This window comes from Gymnoscopelus braueri, assembly GCF_963280865.1.
Source record: "Gymnoscopelus braueri genome assembly, chromosome: 1".
Classification (NCBI taxonomy): Eukaryota; Metazoa; Chordata; class Actinopteri; order Myctophiformes; family Myctophidae; genus Gymnoscopelus; species Gymnoscopelus braueri.
The window spans coordinates 65,935,591-65,962,018 of NC_137603.1; the positions used below are offsets into that span (position 1 = coordinate 65,935,591).

At 42.5% G+C, this 26,428-nt stretch overlaps 2 protein-coding genes across 4 annotated transcripts in view; both read right to left on the bottom strand.

Moving 5' to 3' along the window:
- Positions 1-19,794, bottom strand: part of cars1 (cysteinyl-tRNA synthetase 1) — a 77,361-nt gene extending 57,567 nt beyond the window's left edge. For 2 of the 3 annotated variants that reach the window (XM_080412945.1, XM_080412946.1), the window contains exon 1: positions 19,742-19,787. In XM_080412945.1, the coding sequence (XP_080269071.1) occupies positions 19,742-19,763 (22 nt within the window). In that variant the 5' untranslated portion in view covers positions 19,764-19,787. Of the gene's footprint in view, positions 1-19,741 lie in introns of all 3 variants that reach the window. The other variant, XM_080412947.1, reaches the window with a different exon arrangement.
- A 1,953-nt stretch (positions 19,795-21,747) lies between these two features.
- LOC308089551 (valine--tRNA ligase-like) lies at positions 21,748-24,990 on the bottom strand (the record flags this gene model as incomplete). The annotated part of the gene is made up of 1 exon (XM_080434339.1): positions 21,748-24,990. The coding sequence occupies one exon, from the start codon at positions 24,988-24,990 to the stop codon at positions 21,748-21,750; it is 3,243 nt and encodes a 1,080-aa protein (XP_080290465.1).
- Between the last annotated feature and the right edge of the window lie 1,438 nt (positions 24,991-26,428).

Here is a 26,428-nt window from a genome sequence, read left to right on the forward strand (position 1 = left end):
AAAAACATAAAAGATAAAAAAAGTGAAAATGAATGTCATGATACCTTTAACGCACATTTTTAATCAGCCAAGCATATGGCAGTAATTCAGGGTTCCCCAATAGGCGGCCCGCGGGCCATTTGCGGCCCGCGAGAGGCAACTGTCCGGCCCGCGGCGACTCCTGTCATAAAAAAATTTGGGGGATTCTTTTTTTTTTTTTTTATATGTGACTGCTACTGATGAGACCTTCCCCAAGTCGCCAGGTGAGAAAGACTAGATATTTTCATATTAACACAGTTCTAATGTTGAAGAAGGTTTGTATTCTATCAGAAAGCCGTTTAGTAGTCATTAAATGGTTACAATTAGATTGTGAACAAGCCTCTGTTTGTAACAGAGTTTCTGTGTGTATTTTGGGGGTTGAACATTCATGTCCAGCATTTGCATAGAGGTTTCGATTGGCCTGGCTATAGGCTTTGTTCTCCAGTTTCACGCACCAGAGTACCGTAGCAGCGTTTCATTCATGTTGCTACAGTATCTTTGTTTATTCATTAATTTTTACAGTAATGTTACACTCTGCAGAAATCCAAAATAGCCGACCTACAAGCTCACAAGGTGTCGTGTTGTGAGCTTGTAGATCTGCTATTTTCATGAAACCTGAAACCTTTTGTATGTCGCACTTTGGCGTTGATTTTAGCGTTTGGTTTGCGAATGGTTTGCATCATTTTAATCACAAGGCCCGTACCTTTAAAATGGTATATAGATTGACTATGTAGATGACACACACAATAGTCTAGTGTTTGTTTGTCTGAAAAAATGCAAATAAAGGCTTGTTTCGCCGCTGCGGCCGTGTGTTTCCACAGCACCACCAAATCGTCTAAAATATTCTAAACCCACTATAGCAATCTGGTAATATCAGGCTACATATCACTTAAATGTCAGAGCTTAACTCGGCATGTAAATATGATATAAATGAGTTAATGTGAAGTGGAATCGAAAATAACAGTGGAGGACTCGACGAGCGTTAGCCGAATGTGGCTAATAGTTAGCTTGTATGAGGTTACTAACACACTGTTTTTAGCCAAACGCGGTAATGTCCGCTCTGCATTAGTTATTGACGCAAGTCGTGTTATTACTCTCGTAATTTTCATGTATTGTACATCCCAAAATAAAATGTATTAACCATGTTATGGTGCTGTAATGACTTTATATTTGCGCAACATAATACTGTGTCTTTTTCAAAGGGCTTCCGCATTTTCTTCTTCGTTGGTGTAAACAATGACACGGTTGCCAGATTCTTGAGAGAGAAATAAGCAACCAGTTCAATGAAAATAAGCCCAAAGATTTAAGCGACTATTAGGCTATATGAGCACTTTAAACCTATATGCATCGGCTATTTGAAAATAGACGATTTGGAAATAGCCGATCTACAAGCTCACAACAAAATAGTAATTACAAATAAAAAGCAGCTACCAATATTTGCAAGCAACTTTACAGAAAACGAGGTCGCTTATAATTAGTATACATGGCAACACTAGTTAGAAACAGATCTGCTATGAAAATAGCAGATCTACAAGCTCACAACGCGTCGCCGCATTGTGAGCTATTTTGTATTTTGATTGAATACTTTATTTAGAAAATACATTAATGAAACCAAATGGACCCATTTGGGTATTTTTTTCATGTAAGCCAGTAGTGAAAAGGGCAAACTTGCAGTTATGCATTAACAACTCAAGCCCTGTTTCAAACAGTGAAATTAAAAGACAAGTTGTGAGCTAATTAGTATACATGGCAACACTAGTATGTGAAAAAAAATCTATTATGATGATTATTTAATATGCCTATTTTTTACAACACACCTCTATGGGGGTCCCTGGCACTAAATAGAGCTGACTGAAAGGTGTCAATGGGGGAGTGATTAGAGGGGTGGCTAGGCTGAATAAATTACCCATTGTTCACGCCCATTACCTGGAGTTCAGAGGTGCTCGAAGTGACAATTCTTTAGAAGGGATTATCTCATTTTGCACTATTATAGATAACCAGTTTCAAATGAGCACATCTTCTTCAAATATGTTCCGATTTCAATAAATGATACATCATATGAAAGCTTATATTCTGTACTTTATTAACCTAAAAATGCCAACTTGCGGCATAAAGCATTGTACCCAGTCTATATCTGTATTACTGTTCAAGCAGACTAACAAACACATCTGTAAGTAAATTGTTGATTCTGGACTTATTTTGATTTTCAGTATGTACAACTGGTTGCTGTTAATCTGTATTACTTTTCAAGCAGACTTATTTTGTTTCCAGAGTGCATTTTTTCCTTGTGTGACCCTCAACACAGGATTTAAGAATCCCAGGCCTAAAATAACAAGGTGTCAAATTAGCTCGACTAGAACTTCGGCCGCGCGGCCTCAGCTCTATCGCCCGCGCCCACATAGCACCCGCGCCCACACAGCGATCTGTGCGCCCGCCCTGCACCCCTCCTCCTCCCCCAATGTGCAGTATTGAGAGCCCTGACGTCACAAGTGATGGCCACTGCACTCTGGTTGGTTGGAATACACCTAGGGCCCAGGTACAGCTGAGATGAGGAGGAGATGTGTATGTTAGACACAATATGACTCTGAGCAGGCATCACAGTGTTTAAATTGCATCTGGTGAAGAAGAGACTTTATTTTCCTATGTAGGTAGTATTGTGTAAATACTGTATGCTTTATTGCGACGATCACACACACACACACACACACACACACGTGGGAGGGCTATTTTTTTTTGTTTTCATAGAGCTGGTGGCGTAGTTGTCTCGCGCAATGTGGCAACCTGGTCTGACTGACTTATAGGCGTTTGTACGTGTTTTCATTAGAGCTGGGTTCTTATGTGTGTAGCAAAATCAGTGTAAATGTCCAGTAATGTGCAACTACTACCACTGCTTTTGTATTTGAAACGTTAAATTTCTCTAAATATTATAAAGTGTCAGGACAGCCTAATACAAATATAATGTATGTAAAGGCTAGTTAGGCTACTATAGGCTGTATGTAAAGGCTAGTTAGGCTACTATAGGCTACAGTGAAGTGGGACTGAATGACAGATTTTTTTTTTTTGGACTGTCTTGGTGATTATCTGGCACAGTAGTTGTGAATTAACAAAGTGGACATTTAGACTGAATGTTTCCTTTCCGTTGTCCGTCAACAGCACAGTAGTCTGTGCCTTGACTTCAGTGCACTGACTCTCTCCCCCCCAGCCCCCCCCCCCCCCCCCTTGTGCTTCAACTACACGGCAAAAGGCCGTGTGTGGTTTCTGCGGAGGGTGTTATGCAGGAATGTGTGACCCTGTACAATCTGGTCAAAATGGCCACTGTTTGTGTGTTTTTGCAACGCGTTGTGGACATACTGACCTACCAACGGATATGTGTTATATAAGCGAATTTGATGTTTCGGTGGAGGGTGTTATACAGAAAAGTGTGACCCTGTTCAAGCTGGTCAAAATGGCCGCTGTGTTTTTGCGACGCCACACACACACACACACACACACACACACACACACACACACACACACACACACACACACACACACACACACACACACACACACACACACACACACACACACACACACACACACACACACACAGCGTGTGCGTTCGCTCAGCATAGTTTTTCTGCGTGCCATGGCTGCGTGCAAAGTTTTGTGTAGTGTGCCTCTCTCTCTCTCTGTCCCCCTCTCTGTCTGTCTCTCTGTCCCTACCTCACTCGCGGCTGTGACCGCTGTAGAGGAAAACTTTCGTGTTGTCTCTTTGTGTCTCTGTCCCTCTCTCCATGTCCATGCGTGTCTTTCTGAAGCTTGTAGATCTGTTGTCCAAAAGATGGTGTGGCTTTCTCTCCCTCACTCGCTCGCGGTTGTGACCGCTGCGCTGTGTAGATGGCCTGTGTGCTCTGCAGGGGGAGGGGCTGCTGGCAGTACATATGATCTACAAGGCAACAGCGTGTCGACGCGCGAAGCGTTGTTAGCTTGTAGATCTGAGGGGGGGGGGGGGGTGAGCTGCATAGACCAAGGCAGCGCTTGTTTCTGTGTGCTCTGCAGGGGAACGAAGGTGCTGAGGTTTTGTGGCAGATGATGATGATTGGCTGTTAAAAGAACCCTCCGGAAGTAAATTGCAGCTGGCGAAGTGATTTGCATAAGTATTGGGGCATAATGCGTTTGTTATTGATTGTACATCCTGCAAGTACAGTAACGGTGTGGGAAGCAGGTATGCTGGGAGGCAGAATATTGAGGAATTTTTGTGAAAAGTTTGGAGTTAGTTGGGCCATGGGTCTGCTTGGACGCCCTCCACATGCAATCATGTGGACTCCATGAGTTTGGTTGTCAATTATTGTGGGAGGATTAGAGAAAAAAAACAAATAAAAAACTTTATGCACACGCGCGTGTGCATGATTTTGGTGCCCGCGCATGATTTTCGGCACCCGCGCCACAATGCCCCTGGCCCTTGGCTTGGTACCGAGACATAATTTGGCCCTTGGGGTAAAGTAATTGGGGAACCCTGCAGTAATTCAACACATTTTAGGCTACACAGGGTCAAGACAATCAGCTGCAGTTCAAACCGAGCATCAGAGTTCGGAAGAAAGGTGATTAAATTGACTTTGAACGTGGCATGTTGGTTGTTGGTGCCCAATGGTTACGTTTTGCGCAGTTGTGGCGCCCCCTATGGATCAAAATGGAAATGCTTTTGGGGATTTGTTGAGCAACCCACCCTTGACATGTGATTCAAATTTGGGATTGACTGGACGTTTTGTTTGTGATTTGTGGCCTTTTTTGTAAAACGGGCCCCTCCCGCTAACTTTGGAAGCCATTTACGGACGAACGGTATGGACTATCAAAATTCTGTTTCTCCAGATTGTCGCATGGGTCCAGAGATCATGTGTACCGATTTTTGTGAAATTTGACCAAAATATGTGGGAGGAGGAGCTAAAAGTGTGTTTTGAAGAAAATTCGAAATGGCGGAAAATCTATCCTGACGCAAATGGGCGTGGCCTATATGGGGAGTTAAGTCATGACCCAAGGAATCTAGGGGGAAAAATATTTCTATTCTACGACCTACGGTTCAAGAGTTATAGGCCAAAACGTAAAGGGGGCTGTTATAGCGCCACCATGAGGCCCAATGATATAATTTTTATTTCAATAATTTCAAACAATATTATAAACCTCCCCTTAAAGTCTTGTAACTCTAGCGCTTACGGGTTTTGAGAAAAAAATACTTGAATTTTATTTTTTTCATTTTCCCATTAAAGTGGATGGGGACATTTAATGCACTAATAAATCTATATCAATAAAACTATGTAACCAATCTCTTAGCAAAGTACAAGCGCACGATTCCCGATGAAGCCGGTCATTTTGACATATGGCACGAAATTGGGGAGAAAAAAACTGTGTGAGGAGTAGCAGCCTGAAATAAAGTTTATCTATAAAGTCAGTAGAGTACTATAGTCTGGTTGCCCATTCTGGGCAACCACACTAATAACCACTCCTTACAACCGAGGTATGCAGAGGAGCATATCTGAACACACAACACGTCCAACCTTGAGGCAGATGGGCTACAGCAGTGGTTCCCAAACGTTTTAGCTTGTGACCCAAAAGAGACATTTGATGTCTCCCTTGGGACCCAAACTAGTGAAAATAACCAATCTACAAGCTCACAACGCGGGCTTGTAGATCGATTCTACAAGCAGCAGCAGAAGGCCACACTGGATGACACTCCTGTCAGCTAAGAACAAGAAACTGAGGCTACAATTCACACAGGCTCACCAAAGAATTTGACAATAAAAGATTGGAAAAATGCTGCCTGGTTTGATGCATTCTCTGTAAACCCTCCAGATGCTTGTGCTTGAAAATTAGAGATGTACCGTCCGATACCATTTGATTTCTTCCTTCCCGATACCGATTTCTGATACCCATTAACTTGCGTATCGGTCGAAACCAAGTACCGATCCGATACCAGGGTGAAATTAAAAGGTTTGAGAACCAATGATCTAGGAATAAATAAAGATTCCATTAATAAGTGCAGCTACAATTTTGTAAAATAATATTGTAAATAGCAATTCAAGTGGTTTATGTACAAAAAAAAGTTCCTATCACAAAGATTTGGTGGCCCCACTGTAATAACTCTGAGGACCCCTAGGCCCTACCCCCTGTTTAAGACCCATGGTCTACAGTATAAGCAAGCAGGCAATCATGTAGCTGTAGTTGCATTAGTTATTTACTAGAGATTAGGGATGGAGCTCGAAAACCGGGCACATTATAAACCCGGGCCTGCATTTATCAAGACCCGGGTATCGATAAGCTTTGGGCTTGTTGAGCCTGTTATCGAGTGTAGCGGCCCATGATGTCATGTCTAAACTATCAAAACAAGAGCCGATCAAAAAATAAATCTAATCACCCACACTGGCACTAACATGATGACGGTTTAAAAGTGTATTGATTGAATTGGTACCCGCCACCCAGCGCTGCTCGGGGAAATAAGGAAGGAGTTTTATTGGCCAAGTTTCATTTTTGAAAAATCGCTTTATAAAGGGGGCCGGAGAGACCGGTGGTTGCGTCATTGTTGTTTACGAGTGCGGTGGAACAATGGCGGAACGCGTGAAACGCTCAAAAGTTTGGTTACATTTTCAAAAAGACAAGGGGGGAAGTCAATGCACAATATGTGGCAAGGTTGTTTCATGCGTAGGTGGTAACACTTCAACAATGCAGAGGCATCTGTCCATCGTGCATCACATAAAGCCAAAATGTGATACCTTTGCATGTCTGCGACGACGAGTCAAAACAACACCGGAGCCGTCGGCTCCTACAGCGGGGCAACTGTCCTCTTCTACCCAAGGTATGTGGTGCTTGCAGCCCAGCATCTTAGCAAGTCTCTGTTAATAATCCAATTGATAATAATCCATTTATGAAACTCAAATCTCCCCGCCATTGAGTTATAATAGATCACTCCCTGAGAATGAATGAATGACTAGTGTCGTGTAGCGTGACATATTCAATGTGCGACTCAAATAGCAGATCTACAAGCTCACAATGTGATGCGAGCAGACGCAGTGTGAGCTTGTAGGTCGGCTATTTTTGGTGTGTGACACACAGTCTTACGATGACTTATAAATTATGCTTTTAAAGTGACAGTACACACACACAGTTTCTTCAATATTATTCTCCAAAAGTAAAAAGGTCACTTGCCTTCTATATGTTAGAAAAATACTGTATTTGAAGGCCATGGTAAAATGTAGTGCAAGGGTCAAGGGATATTTTTTTAGTTACTTAAAACAAAGAAAAACAAATAGAACCCCCCATCCCCTGTCCCCAAATTGGCCCAAACGCCCTTCACTCTGGCTTCCAAAAAGATGGCACCTGACAAAGTGGACGAGTGCCACAGGGCTGTCACGAAGTTTGTGGTAAAGGGGCTGCATTCCTTTTCAACAGTGGAGTGACCATGGTTTAGGGAGATGACAAATGCCCTCAATCCACATTAACACCCCCCCCCCTGCAGGACTGATCTGTCCAACACCCTCATCCCTGCATGGCATGAAGTGGAGAGACAGAATGTCATCACAGATCTAGCAAATGTGGCCAAGGTAGCCATTACAAGTGATGGATGGACTAGCATAGCGCAGGACCACTACATCACAGTGACCGCACATTACATCAGCCAAGGCAAACTTCACCAAAAGGTCCTCCGGACCAAAGCTGTCTACCAGGCACAGACAGGGGAAACAGTGGCCGTTGAAATTGGAGATGTGATGGAAGAGTTTGGCATTATGCACAAGGTGTTTGCGATAATGGTGAACAATGCATCCAACATGGATGTTGCTGTGAAGAAGCTGAAACTCCTCAAAATTGGATGCTTGGCCCACACCCTCAACTTGGCAGCACACAAAGTATACAGCATTAACAGTTACCCGATGGATAAAATCACAGATGAGGACTTCAGAGCAGAGCAGTTCATCAAGGTGATGAAGATCCTGTACACCTCTACAGTGTGTGTATCAAGTGAGAAATGCCCCATATGTGGTCAGATCCTTCCGATACTGGAGAAACTGAAGGAGCACTTCACAGTACTGGAAGGAGACACTTTGTTTGTGGCTGGCATTAAACAGAAGATTTGGACTGACCTCTCTGCACGTTACCAGGACAACATCCATGCGTTCCTGGAAGAGGTGACTGCTATGGACCCCAGGTTCAAAGCTAAGAGTGACAGAGACTCCACCTGGGACCGCTTAGAGAAGGCTTCCCAGACCCTGAGGACAGCGACACAGCCCAGGAGGAGGCAGAGCATGATGATGACCGCTCACTGGTCTCAGAGGAAGAAGAGGATCCTCCTGTGGTTGCAGTCGCTCCACTAGTACAGCCTAGGAGGAGGAGCGCCTTGGAGGAGCTGTTTGCAGAGGAGGAGCAAGAGCTACGCAACATCCAGCCTAACATCCAGCCTAACACCACTCAGAGTGTCCGTCAAGAGTAGTGTCCGACCGATATATCGGTACCCAATATGGCCTAACCCATTTGGTTATATCGGATCATATCGTATCGGTGAAATTTCTCACCGATATGAAAAAAGACCGATATGAAAGAGAAAAAAAAGTTTGCTCAAAAAACACATTGCTGGTGTAATGATATATTTTGTCCAGCAGAGCGCGCTGGGCTTGTAGATCTGCTACTTTCAGTAGGCCTACCATACTCGACTACTCTACACAACAGCAAACTAAACAAAAACATTGTCGAACAAAGCAGCTTCAACCAGCGGATACTTTCCCAGATGCGACGGTAAATTTGTTCAATCTGATGACTGGTTCAGCCCAAAACATGCCAGTATAAATAATTGTGGATTGTCCTATAATAATAATAATAACAATAGGCTGAGGTGAGGCTATACTCACTTCTATTTTAGCGTCGTAATTTTGGCTTAGTTTGTTACGCCTCAAACAAAAACAACACCACCACAGCTGTGTTAATTAATTAATTGTCTACAGCGGGTTTGCATATTAAGTAAAAGTATCAATACTGTAATATAGAAATAATCTGTTAAAAAAAATCAGTAAAAGAACAAAAGTTTTGGTATCAAAATGTACTTAAAGCAGAGTCCTGCATGGGTCCAATGTTGAGAACCCGCGCTGCCCGTCAATAATCAGATCTGCAGAGTAGACCCACCCGTCACCCGTGGCCGTGATTATTTCAAAATACGAACCAGAACCGCCCGCGCCCGCCCGTCAAATAATGGACCTGTTGTCCGCCCGTTTATCCGTGATTATATGCAGAGTAAAATGGAAATAGCCTACAGACAGTCACTCAATTAAGGTGTGTTGAAATGTGTTGAAAAGGATAGCATAGCAGCCTTCAACAATAGAGCTACATTCAGTGGTCAGGTTCGTTCAGAAATCAAGTGAAGACGGATGAACTCCCATGTAGCTTGATTAAGGGTCAGTTTTCTCCACTCTGCAGTTTTGATCCACCCAGTGTCGAGGAAGTTAGGGGTATTGTCTCTAAATTAAAAAATTCTGCTGAAGGTCACGATGGGTGTAGAAGCAGTTTTATTAAAGAAATCATCAATTATATTATCCAACCCTTAACTCATATTTTTGGTTTATCTTTACAATCTGGAGTCATCCCTCATGAATTTAAAATAGCAAAAGTTATGCCTCTTCATAAATCAGGAGATTCTAATCTTTTTGGCAATTATCGTCCCATATCTATTCTTCCCTGTTTTTCCAAAATTTTGGAAAGACTTATCTATTCCAGAATTTCAGCACACCTGCTTGAGAACAACATCCTCTATTGCCATCAATATGGTTTTCGAAAGCAATATTCAACTGAACTAGCTCTGTTACAGCTTGTCAACAATATCTCTTCTGCTCTGGATGATGAGAAATTTGTTCTTGGGGTTTTCTTAGATTTAACAAAAGCTTTTGATACTGTCAATCATAAAATTCTTGTTTCTAAACTCAATAGATATGGGGTACGGGATGTTGCTCTTAAATGGTTTTCTAACTATCTCAAGGACAGGGAACAATATGTGTCCATCAACGGTTGCATATCTGAGAAGTTGAAAATCTTAGTCGGGGTTCCCCAGGGCTCCATACTTGGTCCTTTGTTGTTTTTGATTTATATTAATGATTTAGCCATGAACTGTAAAAAGTCTCTTCCTATCTTATTTGCTGATGATACTAATCTCATTGCCTCGCACAGTGATTTAAATACCCTAGTAAAATATGTGAATGATGAATTATCTGATGTCTTCAAATGGTTTCAATTGAACAAGCTTACTCTCAACATAAAAAAATGTAACTTCATGATTTTTAGTAATATTAACAAAAAATTCCCAATAGATAAATCTAGAATTTTAATTAATGGTACGGAAATCTGCCAGGTTTCTCATACAAAATTTTTGGGCGTCATTATAGACGATCATCTAAATTGGAAACAACAGATTGATACTGTAGCTATGAGGTCTATGAAGATGCTTGGCATATTGCGAAAAATCTGTCCACTGGTTCATCCTTCGTCTCATTTAACTCTTTATTTTAGTTTAATTTTCCCACATATTAACTACTGTAATATTGTTTGGGCTGCTACTTATCCTACATATTTAACTAAACTACTCATCATTCAAAAGAGGTTTTTGAGAACGATCTCTCACTCAAATAGACACAAGCCATCTGCACCTCTCTTTATTAAATATTCTGTATTGCCTATTGATAAGGTTCATGTTTTTCAAACCTGCTTATTTATGTTCAAATTAAAAAAATGTAAACAAGACCTTCCTTATTCTTTTCATAATTTTTTTCATGTTACTTCTGATGTTCACTCTTACCCCACAAGGCAAAGTGATGATTTTAATTTACCTTTTTGTCGTACTTCAAAACATAAACTTTTCATCACATTTAGAGGCCCTCAGTTGTGGAGCTCGCTAGATGCATCTCTCAAGTCTTCACTATCCTTCCCAATATTTAAGAAACATCTAAAACAATATCTAATTTCTTCCTTACTATAGTCCAATGATTTAGTCATCTTTACAAAATTGTTTATTATTTTTTTGTTTTGTTTGTCTTTCTTCTTTTGAGCAGTTTTTGTTTTTATTTCTTTATTTGCACTACTGCTCCCCTTGGAAACTTGTATTATTATTATTGTTTTTTTGTATTGTTCTTATTGAACTTTTAATCCAGTTGTTTTAATGAACTCTCCCATGAAGGAAAGGATTCCAAATAAGCCCAGCAACTTGTCTTTCAATATGTATTGTTTCTATATTTGTTATAACAATGTAATAAATAAACTAAACTAAACTAAACTAAACTAAATGAGCGAGCTTTAGCCACACGCGCTAACGTGCACATACGCACTACGCATGTGTCATTGTTTACATTGTCATGTCAGATGGTTTTAATTTGAAGGTTTAACAGGATGTTCAATGTGTTTTTGAGAGTTAAGATTACTGACCGTTGTGCTCCAAGCTGTTGTGCTGTGTTAAGTTATACAAGTGACGTTGTTTGGGCGGAGACAGTGCTCTCTGATTTTCACAATAAAATGTTACCTACCCGCGTTTAGTTCAGAACCGCCCGTCAGTATATTTTACACCCGTTTTCACCCGTTAAACAATTGCAGGACTCTGACTTAAAGTACAAAGTAGAAAGTACTACTCATTATGCAGAATGTCCTATTTAACAAGTTTTCAAATGTATAAAAATCTTTGGAAAATAGCAGATCTACAAGCTTGTAAATCTGCTATTTTCAAATGGCAGAAATGTATATAGTAGGGATGCACGATATTGGTTTTTTGAAACCGATACCGATACCGATAACTTCCTGCTTCTCAAGACCGATACCGATACCGATACCGATAATAATATAATATATATATATATTAAATGTACCTGTAGTTTTTGCACACCTGGTGGTAAAAAAAGACTAGTAGTGAGCAAATGACAGCATTACTACTATGAACAAAACAAAGCCAAGAACCGTTTTGACACTTCAATTAAAGTGACCATATTTATTTTCCCAAATAAATATATAATTGAGTCAATCAGTCAATGTCAATGACAATGTGTTTCCCTGAACAATGAGTTAGCAATGAGTGGTCCATATTAACAAATGGAAACAACTATTACCTGGCATTTATAGGACAGCAAGCCTATCAAACATTTGCCAAAAGAAATCAAACAAAAAAATGTGACAACCTGTCAACTAGATTGTAAAATGTAAACATTTGCCATAGTAAGGTGCATCACTCAGTGATATAAAAATAAAGGCCTCTTCTCCTCTAGAAGGGATGCTGCAAAAGTGCAAATCTTTGCATAAGGATTCAAATGAAATACTGACAAGTAAAATCAGTCTCTGTAAACAAACTGAAAATGTGCATTCCTCACAGTAACAAAAAATAAGGTACTGATTCTGAAACAAGTTAGACATGTATATGTAAACACAAACTGAAAAAGTGCATTCCACACAGTAACAAACAGTCATTTTACAGAACAAAGGATAAGGATTAATGACTTGCTTTATAATCCATATAAATGACAGTGAACCCGTTTTTCACAAAAGCATGAGGTTTCAATTGTCCTCTTTTTTTTTCTCAGAGAGAGATTCACATTTGATCCTGCATTGTTACTTTAGCTTCCTTTAGAGCAGGTAGCTAGCTATTCGTTCTACTTTTTTTTAAATTCTGGCTTGATCAGAGGGAGATTTTTTTTGACGAAGAGCAGCATCTCTGCCTTGTCGCATGCGAGTCGGTTTCTTTGCTCGGTCATCACGTGTCCAGCAGCAGAAAACAAACGCTCGCTGTCAACGCTAGTGCAAGGAGCCGACAGATATTTACGAGCAAGTTGGGCCAGGCACTCGTAACGGGACTGGTTGCTTCTCCAGTATTCCAGCGGGCAAAGGTTCATGGGAAGCGTGGCCTCCGACAGATATGACTGGAGCTTTCAGTAAAAAACAAAACACAGAAGAAGAACAAAATCTAATTATGATGATGTTCTGAATATTCGGTTCCATTTCTAACATAAGTTACATTGTGTTCATAAAACAATTCAAATACAATATATACACTTACGTTCGTATCCACTCTGCTGTATTTCTGTTGTTCAGTTTCAGCATCTGTATTTTCTTCGAGGATTGCCTCAAACATGCCCATGAAGGACTTGTTGTTCTCGTCTCCCCTGCTTCTCTTTGCCGGTGGCTCGTCTGGCTGGGGGCCGGGGGTGTCTGTGGCACGGCGGTCGACGATGCTGTGCAGCTGTTCCCGCAGCATTTCTGTAGATTGCCGTTTTGATGCAAGGGTGAAGTAGCGGTCCTTGTACCTCGGGTCCAATATAGTTGAGAGATAATACAGGGGCTTTTCCTCGATGTCACCAAAACGCGTTTGGACTGCTTTTAACAGGGTCTCCTTTGAAGTTTTAACTCCGTGGTCTGTTGGAACAGTTTGTTTTAGCAGGCGCGTTAAGGCTTGGATGGAGGGGATTACGTCGGCCGTTGTGGCTGTAGCTTTGCTAATGTTTCTAGTCAGCTCTTCACACGGATCGAGGATGGTCAACATGTTTTCAACCAGGGCCCATTGGTGGGAGTTGAGTGTTGCTGGTAACTTGTATTCTACTGCATAAGCTGCAATAGCTTGCTTCTGCGCCACCAGACTCTTAAGCATGTAAAATGTACTGTTCCAACGTGTGGCCACGTCCTGTTGGAGTCGTGTACTGGTGGTGGTGGTAGTAGTGGTTGTTCCCTTTCGCAGGTTTGCCTGTAACTTTTCCAGGGCAGTGGACGCTACTTGGGAGTGTTTAAAATGTCCGACTATCTTCCGCCCGATGGCAACACAGTCAGACACAGCTCTTTGGCTAAGCACAGCCTCATTCACGGCCAACTGTAAAGTGTGGGCCATGCAGCCCAGGCTATCGACTCCATAGTCAACAAAAGCCTTCGCCATATTACGTGCGTTGTCTCTTAGGACAACATGGACCATCTCTTTACTAATGTTCCATTGCTGAAGCATGGCTTCAAAAGCCTCACGGATCATATCGGCAGTGTGTGAACCTGGTAGCTCCTGAGAATGCAACACCGCTCTGTACAGTTTGTAGTCTTTGTCCAGCCACTGCGCCGTCAGACCTAGCATGCTAACGGGGCTAACATCACTCGTCCATATGTCCGTGGTGAAACTTATGTCCCGTATATCGTTATCGATCAGAGAATGAAGGAGTGTGGCGATCTCGTTATACTTGGCTGGTAAACACTCGTCTGAAAAGTAGCGGCGGCTTGGAATGATAAACCTGGGCTCCATATGATGAACTAGCCGACTGAATCCTTTATCTTCGACGAGGGAGAAGGGCTGGTCGTCAAGCGCCATCATTTCTATGATGTAGTTACAGATCGTTTTAGCCCTGGGGTCGTTTCTGGCAAACTTGTTGCCTTTTTCAAAAGCCTCGTCGATAGGTAAAAGATCCGGTGCCTTTGCAGCTGGCTTTGGATTCGCCGCTAGTTTAGCAGCGCTGGCGTCTTCGTACGCTTTTAACACACCATCCCAGCGATGGCGATGTTTCATGTGACTAATCAGGTTGGAAGTATTATAGCTCGTTGCCTTTTTCCCTCCTCGTGGAACTTTCGCATCGCATTTGTTACAAATAGCAAGCGTACTATCTAACTCTGAAACTTTGAAATAGTCCCATACTACCGACGCCATGTTTGTTTACTATCCTGGCTTCACTTGCCGGCAGCACACGACCATTTACGTCACAGCCAGGCATGAGTTAGGGAGCGCTGGATTTGTGAAAAACTCCCCTCTTCCTAAACCACTAATACCACAGTACTGGCGAAACGGGAGGAGCCGAGTGAAAAACAAGCGCCCCTCATCCCAATCCACCCACACCGCAGCATTTTTTTTTTTTTTTACCCAAAAAAATACAGTGTATATTATCGGGGTAAATTATCGGGATAAATAATTTTATCGGATCTATCGGGATGACGTCATAATTCCTAATATCGGACCGATAATTATCGGGCCGATACTTATCGTGCACCACTAGTATATAGGGCTTAACAAGTTTTCAAATGTATAAAAATCTTTGGAAAATAGCAGATCTACAAGCTTGTAAATCTGCTATTTTCAAATGGCAGAAATGTATATAGGGCTTAAGTGCTTAATGTGTGTTTTGTTTATAATATTCTAGATCTTAATCTACAAAGTAACTAAAGTTTTCAAATAATTGTAGTGGAGTAAAAGTATAATATTTGCCTCTGAGATGTAGAGTAGTAAGTAAAAGTGTTGAAAATTGGAAATACTCCATTGAAGTAAAAAAAAATACCTCAAAATGTTACTTAACATTGTCCTAAGTACAGTACTTGAGTAAATGTAAAAAAACAAAAAACAGAAAAGGCCTATTTTCATTCCAGCTAATTGTATTAGCTGGAATGAAAATAGGCCTTTTCTGTTTTTTTTTTCTTTTCACAATATCGGTTGCATATCGGTTATCGGTGATCGATATAATCCAAACCTCTCTAAAATCGGTTATCGGTATCGGTCACAAAAATCCATATCGGTCGGACTCTACTCAAGAGATCATTCTTTACAGAAACCTACCTCCAGTCTCTATGGCAGAAGACCCTGTCCTGTGGTGGTGGGCAAAGAGAGACACTCTGCCCCTGCTAGCTGAACTGTCTAGCAACTACCTTTGTGTTCAAGCCTCCTCCACCCCCTCAGAGAGGTTGTTCTCCACTGCTGGGGATACCATCAGCCTGGAGAGATCCAGGCTCATACCTGACAAGGCAGACATGCTAATCTTTTTTCAGAAAAACACCTAGAGCTGTGCTTTTATTAAAAGATATTATTTTTGTTCTGTAAAACATTTATATTCTTTATTTGTATAGTTCAGTTGGAAGGAAGTAATTTGTTGGACATTTATTGTATTGCTGCTGCACATTATTTTTCTGTTGTCATAGTTAAGATTATGTTGAAGCCAGGGAATTGTGTATTTTCTGTTTTTTTTTTAAAAGCCTGATTCCGATTCCCGCTTTTTATAAGTCTGACCTGCCGAATCCGATACCGATGTAAGAACGAGACAATAGGGTTGCTCCAATGCCGTTTTTTTAAAGCCGAGTATAATTATTTATGTATTTATTTTTTGAGTACTCAATTTTTTGAGTACTCAATACAGACCAATAAGGAAACCAGGAAAATAACACTTATGCCATATCACAATAGTACAATGTCCTAAATCACAGACGATATCCAGTCTAATATGATATGGATATAATATTGATATATTGCCCTGCCCATGCATTGAAAGGCCTTAAGTTATTACAAAAAGAATACAAATAAAAAAGATATACTACTGTCTACTCTATACCATTGGTGTCATGGCTGTGTCACTGTTATATATAGCTGCATGATTAAGGTAAAACCTATTATGGATCCATATTGAGATCAGTTATTAAAATTATTATTGAAAAAAATGGCAATCTTTTTTAACAAACACAATCTTATCTTAATGCAAAATGATTGTCTTATTTTGACGAAAAGCTAAAATAAATAAATAAATAAGGTTTTCCCATTCACACATAGCAGTACATGTATGTCTGCATTTCACTGTTTTCAAGGTGAGAAATTTACCTTATGTCACTATAGTCTAGTCTGTTGCCTTTCAATTATTTCAAAATTATTACCTTATGTCAATGCTCCAGTTGAATTGGCTTGTTTAAACCTCTGTATAGGGACTTTTGCTCAGGGAGGCGTATTATTTAAAGGCAACTAGATTCTACCACGCCCCGCCCTGTCTGCCACGCGATTGGCTGAATGCAAAAACTAGAAAACAAGGACTCCTCCCCCAGAGGGGACAGTGGGGGCATTGTCACATTCTAATAATACAGCACAAAACCCACATTTTTGTATTGGTCTGGTGGCGTGGCTCGCTGAGCATTGAACTGCTGACCCCAACCTCCCGTGGACGAATCCCGCAGCCGACACTCTTTTTACCAATTTTTTGCCAATATGGAGGCGCACAGTCTCAAGCGAACTTGGGCCATGAGAGGCACCACCGAGCGAGCTAAAGCGAGCTAGTTGCTGTGCCGAACGTTGCGAAGTTTGCTTGAGACTACTCAATGTACCTACTTATGTACCGATAGGCACGGAATCGTAAATCACGATTTGGGGTGAGCGTTTGCCCCAACTGCCACTCAAGGGACTTGAGTGGCAGTCCCTCCCGGGACTTGTCAAAATCTAGTTGTATAAAAATATCACGCCTCAGGGAGTGTACTTTGTTAAACTTTCAGAAGATTCTTAACGAGCTTTAACAGGCTGCAGCTGGGAGAAGTGCACACACCACCGTCCATGACAAAGTTGAACTGTCGTTGAACTTTTCATAATAATGCACAGAGAAACGGGGTGGGGGGGTGGATATTCCTTTGGAACTGGCTAAAATAAAGGGAGGTTTATAGTCTGGCTTTTGTGTAGCCCGCAACAGCTTTTACAATGCTGTTGCATTCTGTCAATGAAAGTGAAACTAACTCCAACTGCATAGACCGTCTGGACTATTTGTTTTCTATAAAGTGCTGCGTGCAGGATTATGGAATATATCCTTACATTACAAAGGTAATCAGCACCATCTGTAGGCTGCTTGCTAATGTTTACTGAGTCACACAACTTCACCATCATGCTGTGCAGTGCCCATGCAGTATCAATTTGACACAAACCGGCATGAAACCGGAATTTATAACAGAGACCGGCCGGTCACCGATGTGGCCGGTTTGATATAAAACCGTCAATTTTGATCAGCAGCCGATTGATCGGTGCATCTCTATGCATGACTATCTATTATGACAATAAAAGTAGTTTTAATCAAGCCTCTGCTCTATGATATCATAGTCGATGTCAATCAGATCATTATATGGGGCTAGAAAACCAACCATGATTGTCCTCTGTGTTTGATCTACACAACTAACACAACGTTATTCCAGCTTGAAACATAATGTGTCATTATGGACCTGGCACCTAACAACTAAAACTATCCGCCTCTGAATGTTAAGTTAATTAAATAGACAAAACAGACGTTAGATAAACAAGTTGTTAAACAAATGTGTTAATGAGTGTCAGTTTTTCTCATTTTTAAGTGGAATAATAATAATGGTAGTATAACATTGCTACAAATTCAAATCTGCTAGTCCCAAACCAATGCAATGTTAAAAGTACAGTATGTATGATCCATCCCAACAGAAAGTGCAACCACTCTCCTCACTAGCCGCAAGCAACTCGTAGAGCCTATCTTTAATATCTGGAATCTAGAGTTGCAATACCGACCCTTGACAGCCCATACATCCAAACAGAAAAGTCTGATCTAATTGTATTAACTCACCAACATTGGAGCTGTACGGAAAGCTTGAATTATCCTCTTTCTATCTGCAAAGTTTGTGTTTCATAAAAATCCACCATAGACAAGTTATGAGCTACTTTCTGTCAATAAATTCCGTGCAGGTGATAATTTTTCTAAGTGTAATTAAATAGCTCAATTACTGAAATTATTAACGATTAATGATAACACCTAAATGAGCATCGCAGAGACAGTGAATGCAGTATGGATTCATGTCTTAATCTGATTAAAGTATGTTTTATAATATAATAAGTTATATCTGCAAAGTAACAAGTAACTAAAGTTTTCAAATAATTATAGTGGAGTAAAAGTACAATATTTGCTGAGATGTAGTGGAGTAGAAGTAAAAGTATACCAAATTGTAACAACTCCAGTAAAGGAAAAATGCCTCAAAATTGTACTTAGTACAGTACTTGAGTATATGTACTTAAGTTACTTTACACCAATGTATATCTATGATCATATACGAAAGTAAAAATCAGACACTGCATATCTATGACTATGATCATACGAAAGTAAAAGTCACACTTGAAAAAATACATCTATGATAGTCTTGATCCAAGGCTAGCATAACGCTATGCTTTGATATCATGAGAAAATATATAAAACTACGACTTGACTCTATATAAATAATAATTAGTCTTTGTTAACACTGAGAGCACGGCTTCCTCTGGTAGCCCTTAAACATGACTGTCATGACGGTCATGGATTAACTTCAACCTGGTGTTTGCACTTTCTCCATTTACGGTCCGCACATCTACATAAACAATCAGATTTCAAATATAAAGTGCTTACCCCATGGCCCCGATGTTACATGTTACAATTAAATACGGGCCCTCAGAAGTACCCGAATCTTCGGTATTGTTCAATAAATAGCATTTTAATCCGATCGGTGGCCATTTTATCACATGTAGCAGACTGCAGTACAATTCCCAACCGATAGGGTCGCGTAGTTAAAAGCATAATAGGAAATGCGGAGAAAATGGCCAAAGATCGGATTAGAATTATTGTTATTGAACAAAACGGAAGATACGGGTACTTCTGAGGACCCGTACATAATTGTAACATCCGTGGCCATGGGGTAAGCACTTTATATTTGAAATCTGAACGTTTATGTAGACTAGACGTACGGACCGTCAATGGGGAAAGTGCAAAAACTAGGTTGACGTTCATCCATGACAGTCATGTTTCAGTACTACTTCCTCTGGTAGCTGATAGCTAGCTGATGGTACCGTATCATCCATAATAACAAAACAAAACACGTTATATAACCCTTGCCTCACAGCCGCTGTGATTTACAGAACCTTCCAAAGACATGTTGACGTGAATGTAGCAGAAGCTGAAGGTGTAAAATAGTGTTAAATGTAGTATAAATATAAATACTGCACCTTGTTCTGCAGAGCTGGACATTGTGTGAGGTATTACTGCTGCTGCTCAATGTTGCCAAATTTGCAAGAAAAATAAGCAACCAGGTCTAGGAAAACAAGCTCAAGAGAAGCGAGCCCTTCGCCCTTTAAACATATACATTGGCTATTTGAAAATAGCAGATCTACAAGTCCAAAAGAAGCGAGCCCTTCGCCCTTTAAATATATACATTGATTGTCTATTTTCAAAAGAATATTTTAGAATATTTTCCCTGGCATAAAATGTTTTCAGATGGGGGTCCGCAGAGAAATATATTAATTTGGGAGTCCTTGACATGAAAATGTTTTAGAAACAACATTTAGGAAACAAGCCCAAAAAAAACGGAACCCGTTAACAATCGTAGTGTGCATATCTATCTGCCTCTTATATGTCATCATGATTTGTGTGCATGGGGTTCTCATCTTAAACAAGCTTAGTGCTTAATGAGAGTTCCAGTTTAGTAGACCTTGTATTGTGAATTTGTACTTCCATGTACTGTTATGTACTGTCATGTATTATTCTCATGTCTTACTAAATAAACTACATCAATCAATCAAAACCCAATATTTACAGATACTTTACTGAAAAACAAGCCCAAAGTCGCTTATAATAAGCAGACATGGCAACACTGCTGCTGCTGCTGATGCAACAACAACGTGTCCGGAAGTAGACGCTCCAAGCCTCCAACGGTTTTATTTTTTGCCCGACTTTGGCATTTATTTTATTTTATTTAACATGCTTCATTTAGTTGGTTGGTTAATAAACTCATAAATTCTATGCTGTTGTTTTTTTCTGACATGTATTATGGTATTTATTTATATTTAAATACATATTAAAACAGAGTATAGCCAATCTACAAGCTCACAATTAGTCAAGACAACGCATTGTGAGCTTGTAGGTCGGCTTCTGAATGCTTCAATTAGTGTGTATTGTATACCATAGACTAAAGTTAAGCCAGCGTCTTGACGTTATGACGGAATGCACAAATGCACCATTTACTCATACTTGCTCTAGGATCGCGGATCTTCATAAATCAACCATCTTTGGCGCTGGTGAGCAACTACATTGAAACGGGGCCGTCCGTCTAGATCAGGGATAGGCGGAAAGTGGGCGGGTGGGGTCTATGGTCAAGCCAGGATCCAGGCTACACCGTTCAATTACTTAAGTAATAATGTACTTTACATGCATCAGTTACATCCACCACTTAAAATGTGTAGATTGTTAAAACTATTGGATCCCGGACTCTTTGTACGTTAACTAACTGCCCAGTGCAGAACCTGAGGTCTTCTGACTTGTGGCTCCTCACCACCCCTCACAGCAATAAGCGGACCCTTAGCTTTCAGTGTGGCAGCCCCTGACCTCTGGAACTCTCCACCGATGGAGATTCGCCAGACGCCAACACTGAACTCTTTCAAGTCCGCACTGAAGAGACACTTGTTTACTCAGGCTTTTGGCAATTAGTTGTTTATGTTGTGTATTGTAAAGCGTCCTTAGGTTTTTGAAAGGCGCTATATAAATTCAAGTTTTTTATATCATTATTATTATCAACTGATGAGTTCTGTCAATTAGATGTCTGAATTAGATCTGTCAAATGACGTATGAATCGGCAAGAAACTTCACGACTCTGAAACTTAGGAGTATGCAAATGAAACCAAATGGACCCATGCTCTGAGTTCAGATAACACACAGATACAGTACTTAGTGTAGATTGGGGAACCAGAGCAAAAAGTAAATAAAAAAATAAAACTATCATGTCTAATGCATATCAAACTAACATTTTGATTTCAAGGGCCCTTGAAATTAAAAAGGTTGAAAATCACTGAACTAAACTATACGAGAACCCCAATCTACACTGTAAAATCCTCAGTGCTCATTTCACTCTGAGAGTGTACAAATGGAACCATTTGCACCAGTTTCACAATCCATTTGGACCCCTGGTGGACCCCGGACCTGACCTTGAGAATCAGTAAGGCATAACAATGTGCTGGGGTTACATCATCCGCTTGAAGTTGTCTATGGCTTCGTTCATCTTTTGCAGTTCTACATGGCTCTGGCGCATCTTCTCGGCATCATGCTCCTTGACTTTGACGGGAACCTTGTCCTCATAGTTGCTCTTGGCCAACTTCTCCGTCAGCTTGTCAATCTGTTTCTCCAGGTCGCCTTTCTTGGCGGTCAGCTTAGCCACCTCCTTTTCCACGTCAATGACACACTTGAGCATGAGGTGGACGGTGCATCTGTCCGAGGCGATGGCCACCACACAGCCCTCTGGGACGGCCTGGTCTGCTGTCAGGGGGATGATGTCCTGAGAGTAGGACAGCGTCTGGATCTGCAGACTGTACTTCTGCACCAGGGATGCAGTCTTGCCGTCTATACACTCGAGGTAACAGCCAGCACGTGTCTTCTTGGTCAGGTTGTAGTGTGCTCGGAGTGAACGAATGGTCTTGACCACCGTCATCACAAACTCCATCTGACGGTCCACCTCCTGGCTGTGCCAGCAAAACTCGTCGTTTTCGGGGTAGGACGTGACGCAGATGCTAGGGGGGTTGTCAATGGCCTGGGGTCGTCTCTGTGGTAATCTCTGGAAGAGCTCCTCAGAGATAAAGGGCATGATGGGAGCGAGGAGACGCAGGCCCACCTCCAGGCAGCTGTAAAGGGTCTGTCTGCATACCTGGGCTTGCCTCTGGCAGGCACCACCCTCCTCCGCCTTGCTGAACACTGGCTTCACACTCTCCAGGTAAATATCACAGAGTTCATACAGCCAGAAGTTGTAGATGGCTGTGGTGATGGTGGGGAAGTCATAGGCCTGGAAACCTGCACCACACAGAGACACGGCCGCACACAGCCGGGAGAGGATCCACCTGTCTGCTACGCTCTCCTCTCCACACAGCTGGGCTTCCTTTGAAGGCACAAAGTTGTCCCCCAGTGCCTTCATGGTGAACTTGACAGCGTTCCAGAGTTTGTTACAGAAGTGACGGTAACCCAGGATACGGTTGACATCCAAGTTGATGTCCCTGCCTTGGCTCGTGTAGGCGCACAGGGCAAAGCGGAGGGCATCGGTTCCGCACTCTGGGATGCCGCCAGGATAGTCAGATTTCTGACCCTTTTTGGCCTTCTCTATCTCCACCGGGTCCAAGTTACTCTCCTTTAATTTGGCATGCAGACCGTCCAGCGAGATCCCTGTGATGACATCCAGAGGGTCGATGACATTACCCAGGGATTTGCTCATCTTCCTTCCGTGGGCGTCCCTCACAATGGCATGCAGATACACCTCCCTGAAGGGCAGCTTTCCGGTGAGTTTGAGGCCCATCATAACCATGCGAGCCACCCAGAAAAATAGGATGTCGTGACCCGTCTCCAGCAAGGTGCCTGGGTAGAACACATTCAGGTCCTGCGTCTCTTTAGGCCATCCAAGGATGGAGAAGGGGAAAATACCAGAGGAGAACCATGTGTCTAAGACGTCCTCATCCTGTTTGAGGGAGATCTTGTCAGTAGACACATTGAAGCGTTTGGCTGCCTTCTTCCTGGCCTCCTCCTCTGTCCTCCCACTCACCCAGTAATGGCCGTCCATGTCTTCTCCTGGATTCACAGACGGGTCACTCACAGTGACAAAGTAGGCAGGGATTCTGTGGCCCCACCACAGCTGGCGAGAGATACACCAGTCTCTGATGTTGTGCATCCAGCTGAACCACTTCTTGCGGTGGTGGTCTGGGATGATTTTGAGGTCGCCGTTCTTGACAGCATCTGCCGCCTCTTTGCCCATGTCTGTACATTTGACGTACCACTGTGGCTTCAGTAGGGGCTCCACAATGTCCTTAGAACGACTGCATACTGGTAAATCCATAGGGTTGTCTTTGATCTCTTTGAGCTGGCCCAACTCCTTCAGAGCGTCTAGCACTGCCTTCTTGGCATCAAAACGCTTCATGCCCAAGTAGGGAGCAGGTACGTTGATGAGAAGACCTTTCTCATCCAGGATGTTGATAAAGGCCAGATCATGTCTCATTCCCACCTCGTAGTCCTTGTGGTCGTGGGCTGGGGTGATCTTCACTGCACCTGTTCCAAAGTTCATATCCACAAAGTCATCAAAGATGATGGGCATCTTGCGGTGGCAGAAGGGGTGTTGTACCATCTTGCCCTTCAGGGGTTGGTACCTGGGGTCTTCAGGGTGGACGGCTACAGCAGAGTCTCCCAGCATGGTCTCAATACGAGTGGTGGCCACAACCACCTCCTCATCAGATCCATCGATCTTGTAGGAGAAGGAGACCAGCGCTCCGAATTCCACCTTCTCCTTGTAGCCAGGAACAGGCAGCAGAGTCCTGCCTGTCAATGTCCTCGTTTCCACCTCAATGTCAGAGATGGCAGAGTTGAGCATGCAGGACCAGTTGACCAGCCTCTTACTCCGGTAGATGACTCCCTCCTCATGCATAAGGATGAAAGCCTCCTGGACAGCATCGGATAGTTTATCGTCCATGGTGAAACAGGCTCTGCCCCAGTCCAGAGAGGAGCCCAGCTTCCGCAGCTGGAGATAGATATGGTCTTCCTTTTCCTTCTTCCAACTCAAGACTTCCTGGATGAATTTGTCTCTGCCCAGGACGTGGCGGGGTCGTGGCGGGGTCTCTCTCTCGAGCTTCCTCTCTACCACCACCTGGGTGGCGATGCCGGCGTGGTCACAGCCAGGGTTCCACAGGGTGGTCTCTCCTCGCATCCTGTGCCATCTGGTCAAACAGTCCTGAATGGCGTTGGTAAGGGCATGACCCAGGTGGAGAGATCCGGTCACGTTGGGTGGAGGGATACACATCATGAAGATACCTTTAGGGTTTGGCTCAGATAACTTCCTCCCATACTCAGGCTTGAAGAATTCCTGTTTTTCCCACCAGGAATACCAGAAGGACTCCACATACTGGGGACTGTAAGCATCAGGAAGAGGGCTAACAATGTCTTTCTTCTCTCCGGGTTTGGTAGTGATGCTGTATGTGATCACTCCCAGTTCCTTCCTCTCAGGCTTGGCATTTTTCTCTGCTCTTCTGCTTGTGGCTGCTTCTTTCCCTTGATCTTCTTCCTTCTTCTTCTGCTGGAACTTCTCCATCTTCTCTCTCTTCTTCACCTCCTTCTTCAGCTGGGATTCAGTCTTTGGTGGACCATTATTGGCGGCACCACCAGTGGAATCAGCAGCAGCAGGACTAGTGTTAGTCGGAGCAGGAGCAGCAGTATTGCTCTTGAGTTTAACTGGCTCCATCTCCTCACCCAGAGTGTGTGACAAATACCAAGTCTTGACTGGTTATCTAAGCTAAGACCCGCCCAGTGGAGTGGTGTCAGTGCAGAACCTAAACCAAGATGTCTAGCCCTAGTGGTTCACAAGGTGACGCAGTAGCACACACTGAAATGGTATAGAAGAAAAGTGCTCTGTGGAAATTCGTAAATATCTGAGCTGTAAGGAATACCCGGGTTAGTACAGAGGGTGCTGTTTCACATCAGCATGATGTCAGCACTAGATCCATATATAGAACTCCAGATCAACCTCACCCAAATATGGAGTTGCTCTTGATGTCAGACAGCAGTGATGGCGTAACCATAGCGATCTATGCCATAGTGAACTGGTTGTAGCTTCCCCGAGGACTGACGGTTAAAGAGAGAAATATACGTATTAAAGACAACATACTGTCTCATACTGTCTCAAATTGTATAAATTATTGATCCATAATCTAATCTGCCTATCTGTAGCAATGTACAGAGCATGCATGTACACACTCGCACACACACGCACACGCACGCACGCACACACACACACGCACGCACGCACGCACGCACGCACGCACACACAGCACACACACACACACACACACACACAGTGAAGCTGCATTGTGATGGAGGATGTGCGTATGTGTGGTTGTGGTTTGACACAGCCTGTTTCTTTTGTGCACAGAGACCACTCTAATAGCAGCTTGGACTTCACTATTTAATATACTTACTGTATGTTTATAGTCGGTTTTCACTCATACGTTTTTTTAATGTATTTTAAATGCTCATTAATGTATTTTAAAACAAGCCTCTTTCTTTTATTGCTAACTAGAGGTCGTAGGGCGGCCGGCCCGCTAGCCGCGCACAGGGCTTTATTATTAGGCCTACGTCGTCTCTCCCCCCCCCACCCACACCGCACACGTTCGGTCGCGTCGCCGTCGTTGTCTATTGTTGTTGCATAAACATGGATGGTGGCTTGTTTCTCGCGCACAATCTGGCAACACTGAATGTAGTCCAGGCTGTTGGTTGGCTAGTAGTGGTCACGTGACAACAACACACACACACACACACACATGTCGCACAGACGCACACACATCCTCGACTTTTTCTTCACGGCGCTCGTGACTCAAAATTAAGTGTTTTTGTTTGTGTGTTACGCACTGGATTGGAACTATTTTTGCAATGTTATTCTTCACAGTTGACCTCAAAGAAAGGTAGGCCATAAGATTGTTTTGTTGTTGTTGCTGGCTGGGTGACGATATAGTGGAAGGATGTCTGTGCGGAGATTTAACCTGCGGTGCTTACACACACACACACACACACACACACACACACACAGTAAACTGTGGAAACACACTAGCTCCATAAAGAACCTCTCACTCCGCTATACAGCTCCGAGATGAGGTTCTATGTCGTTCTCATCCAGGATCGGTCGA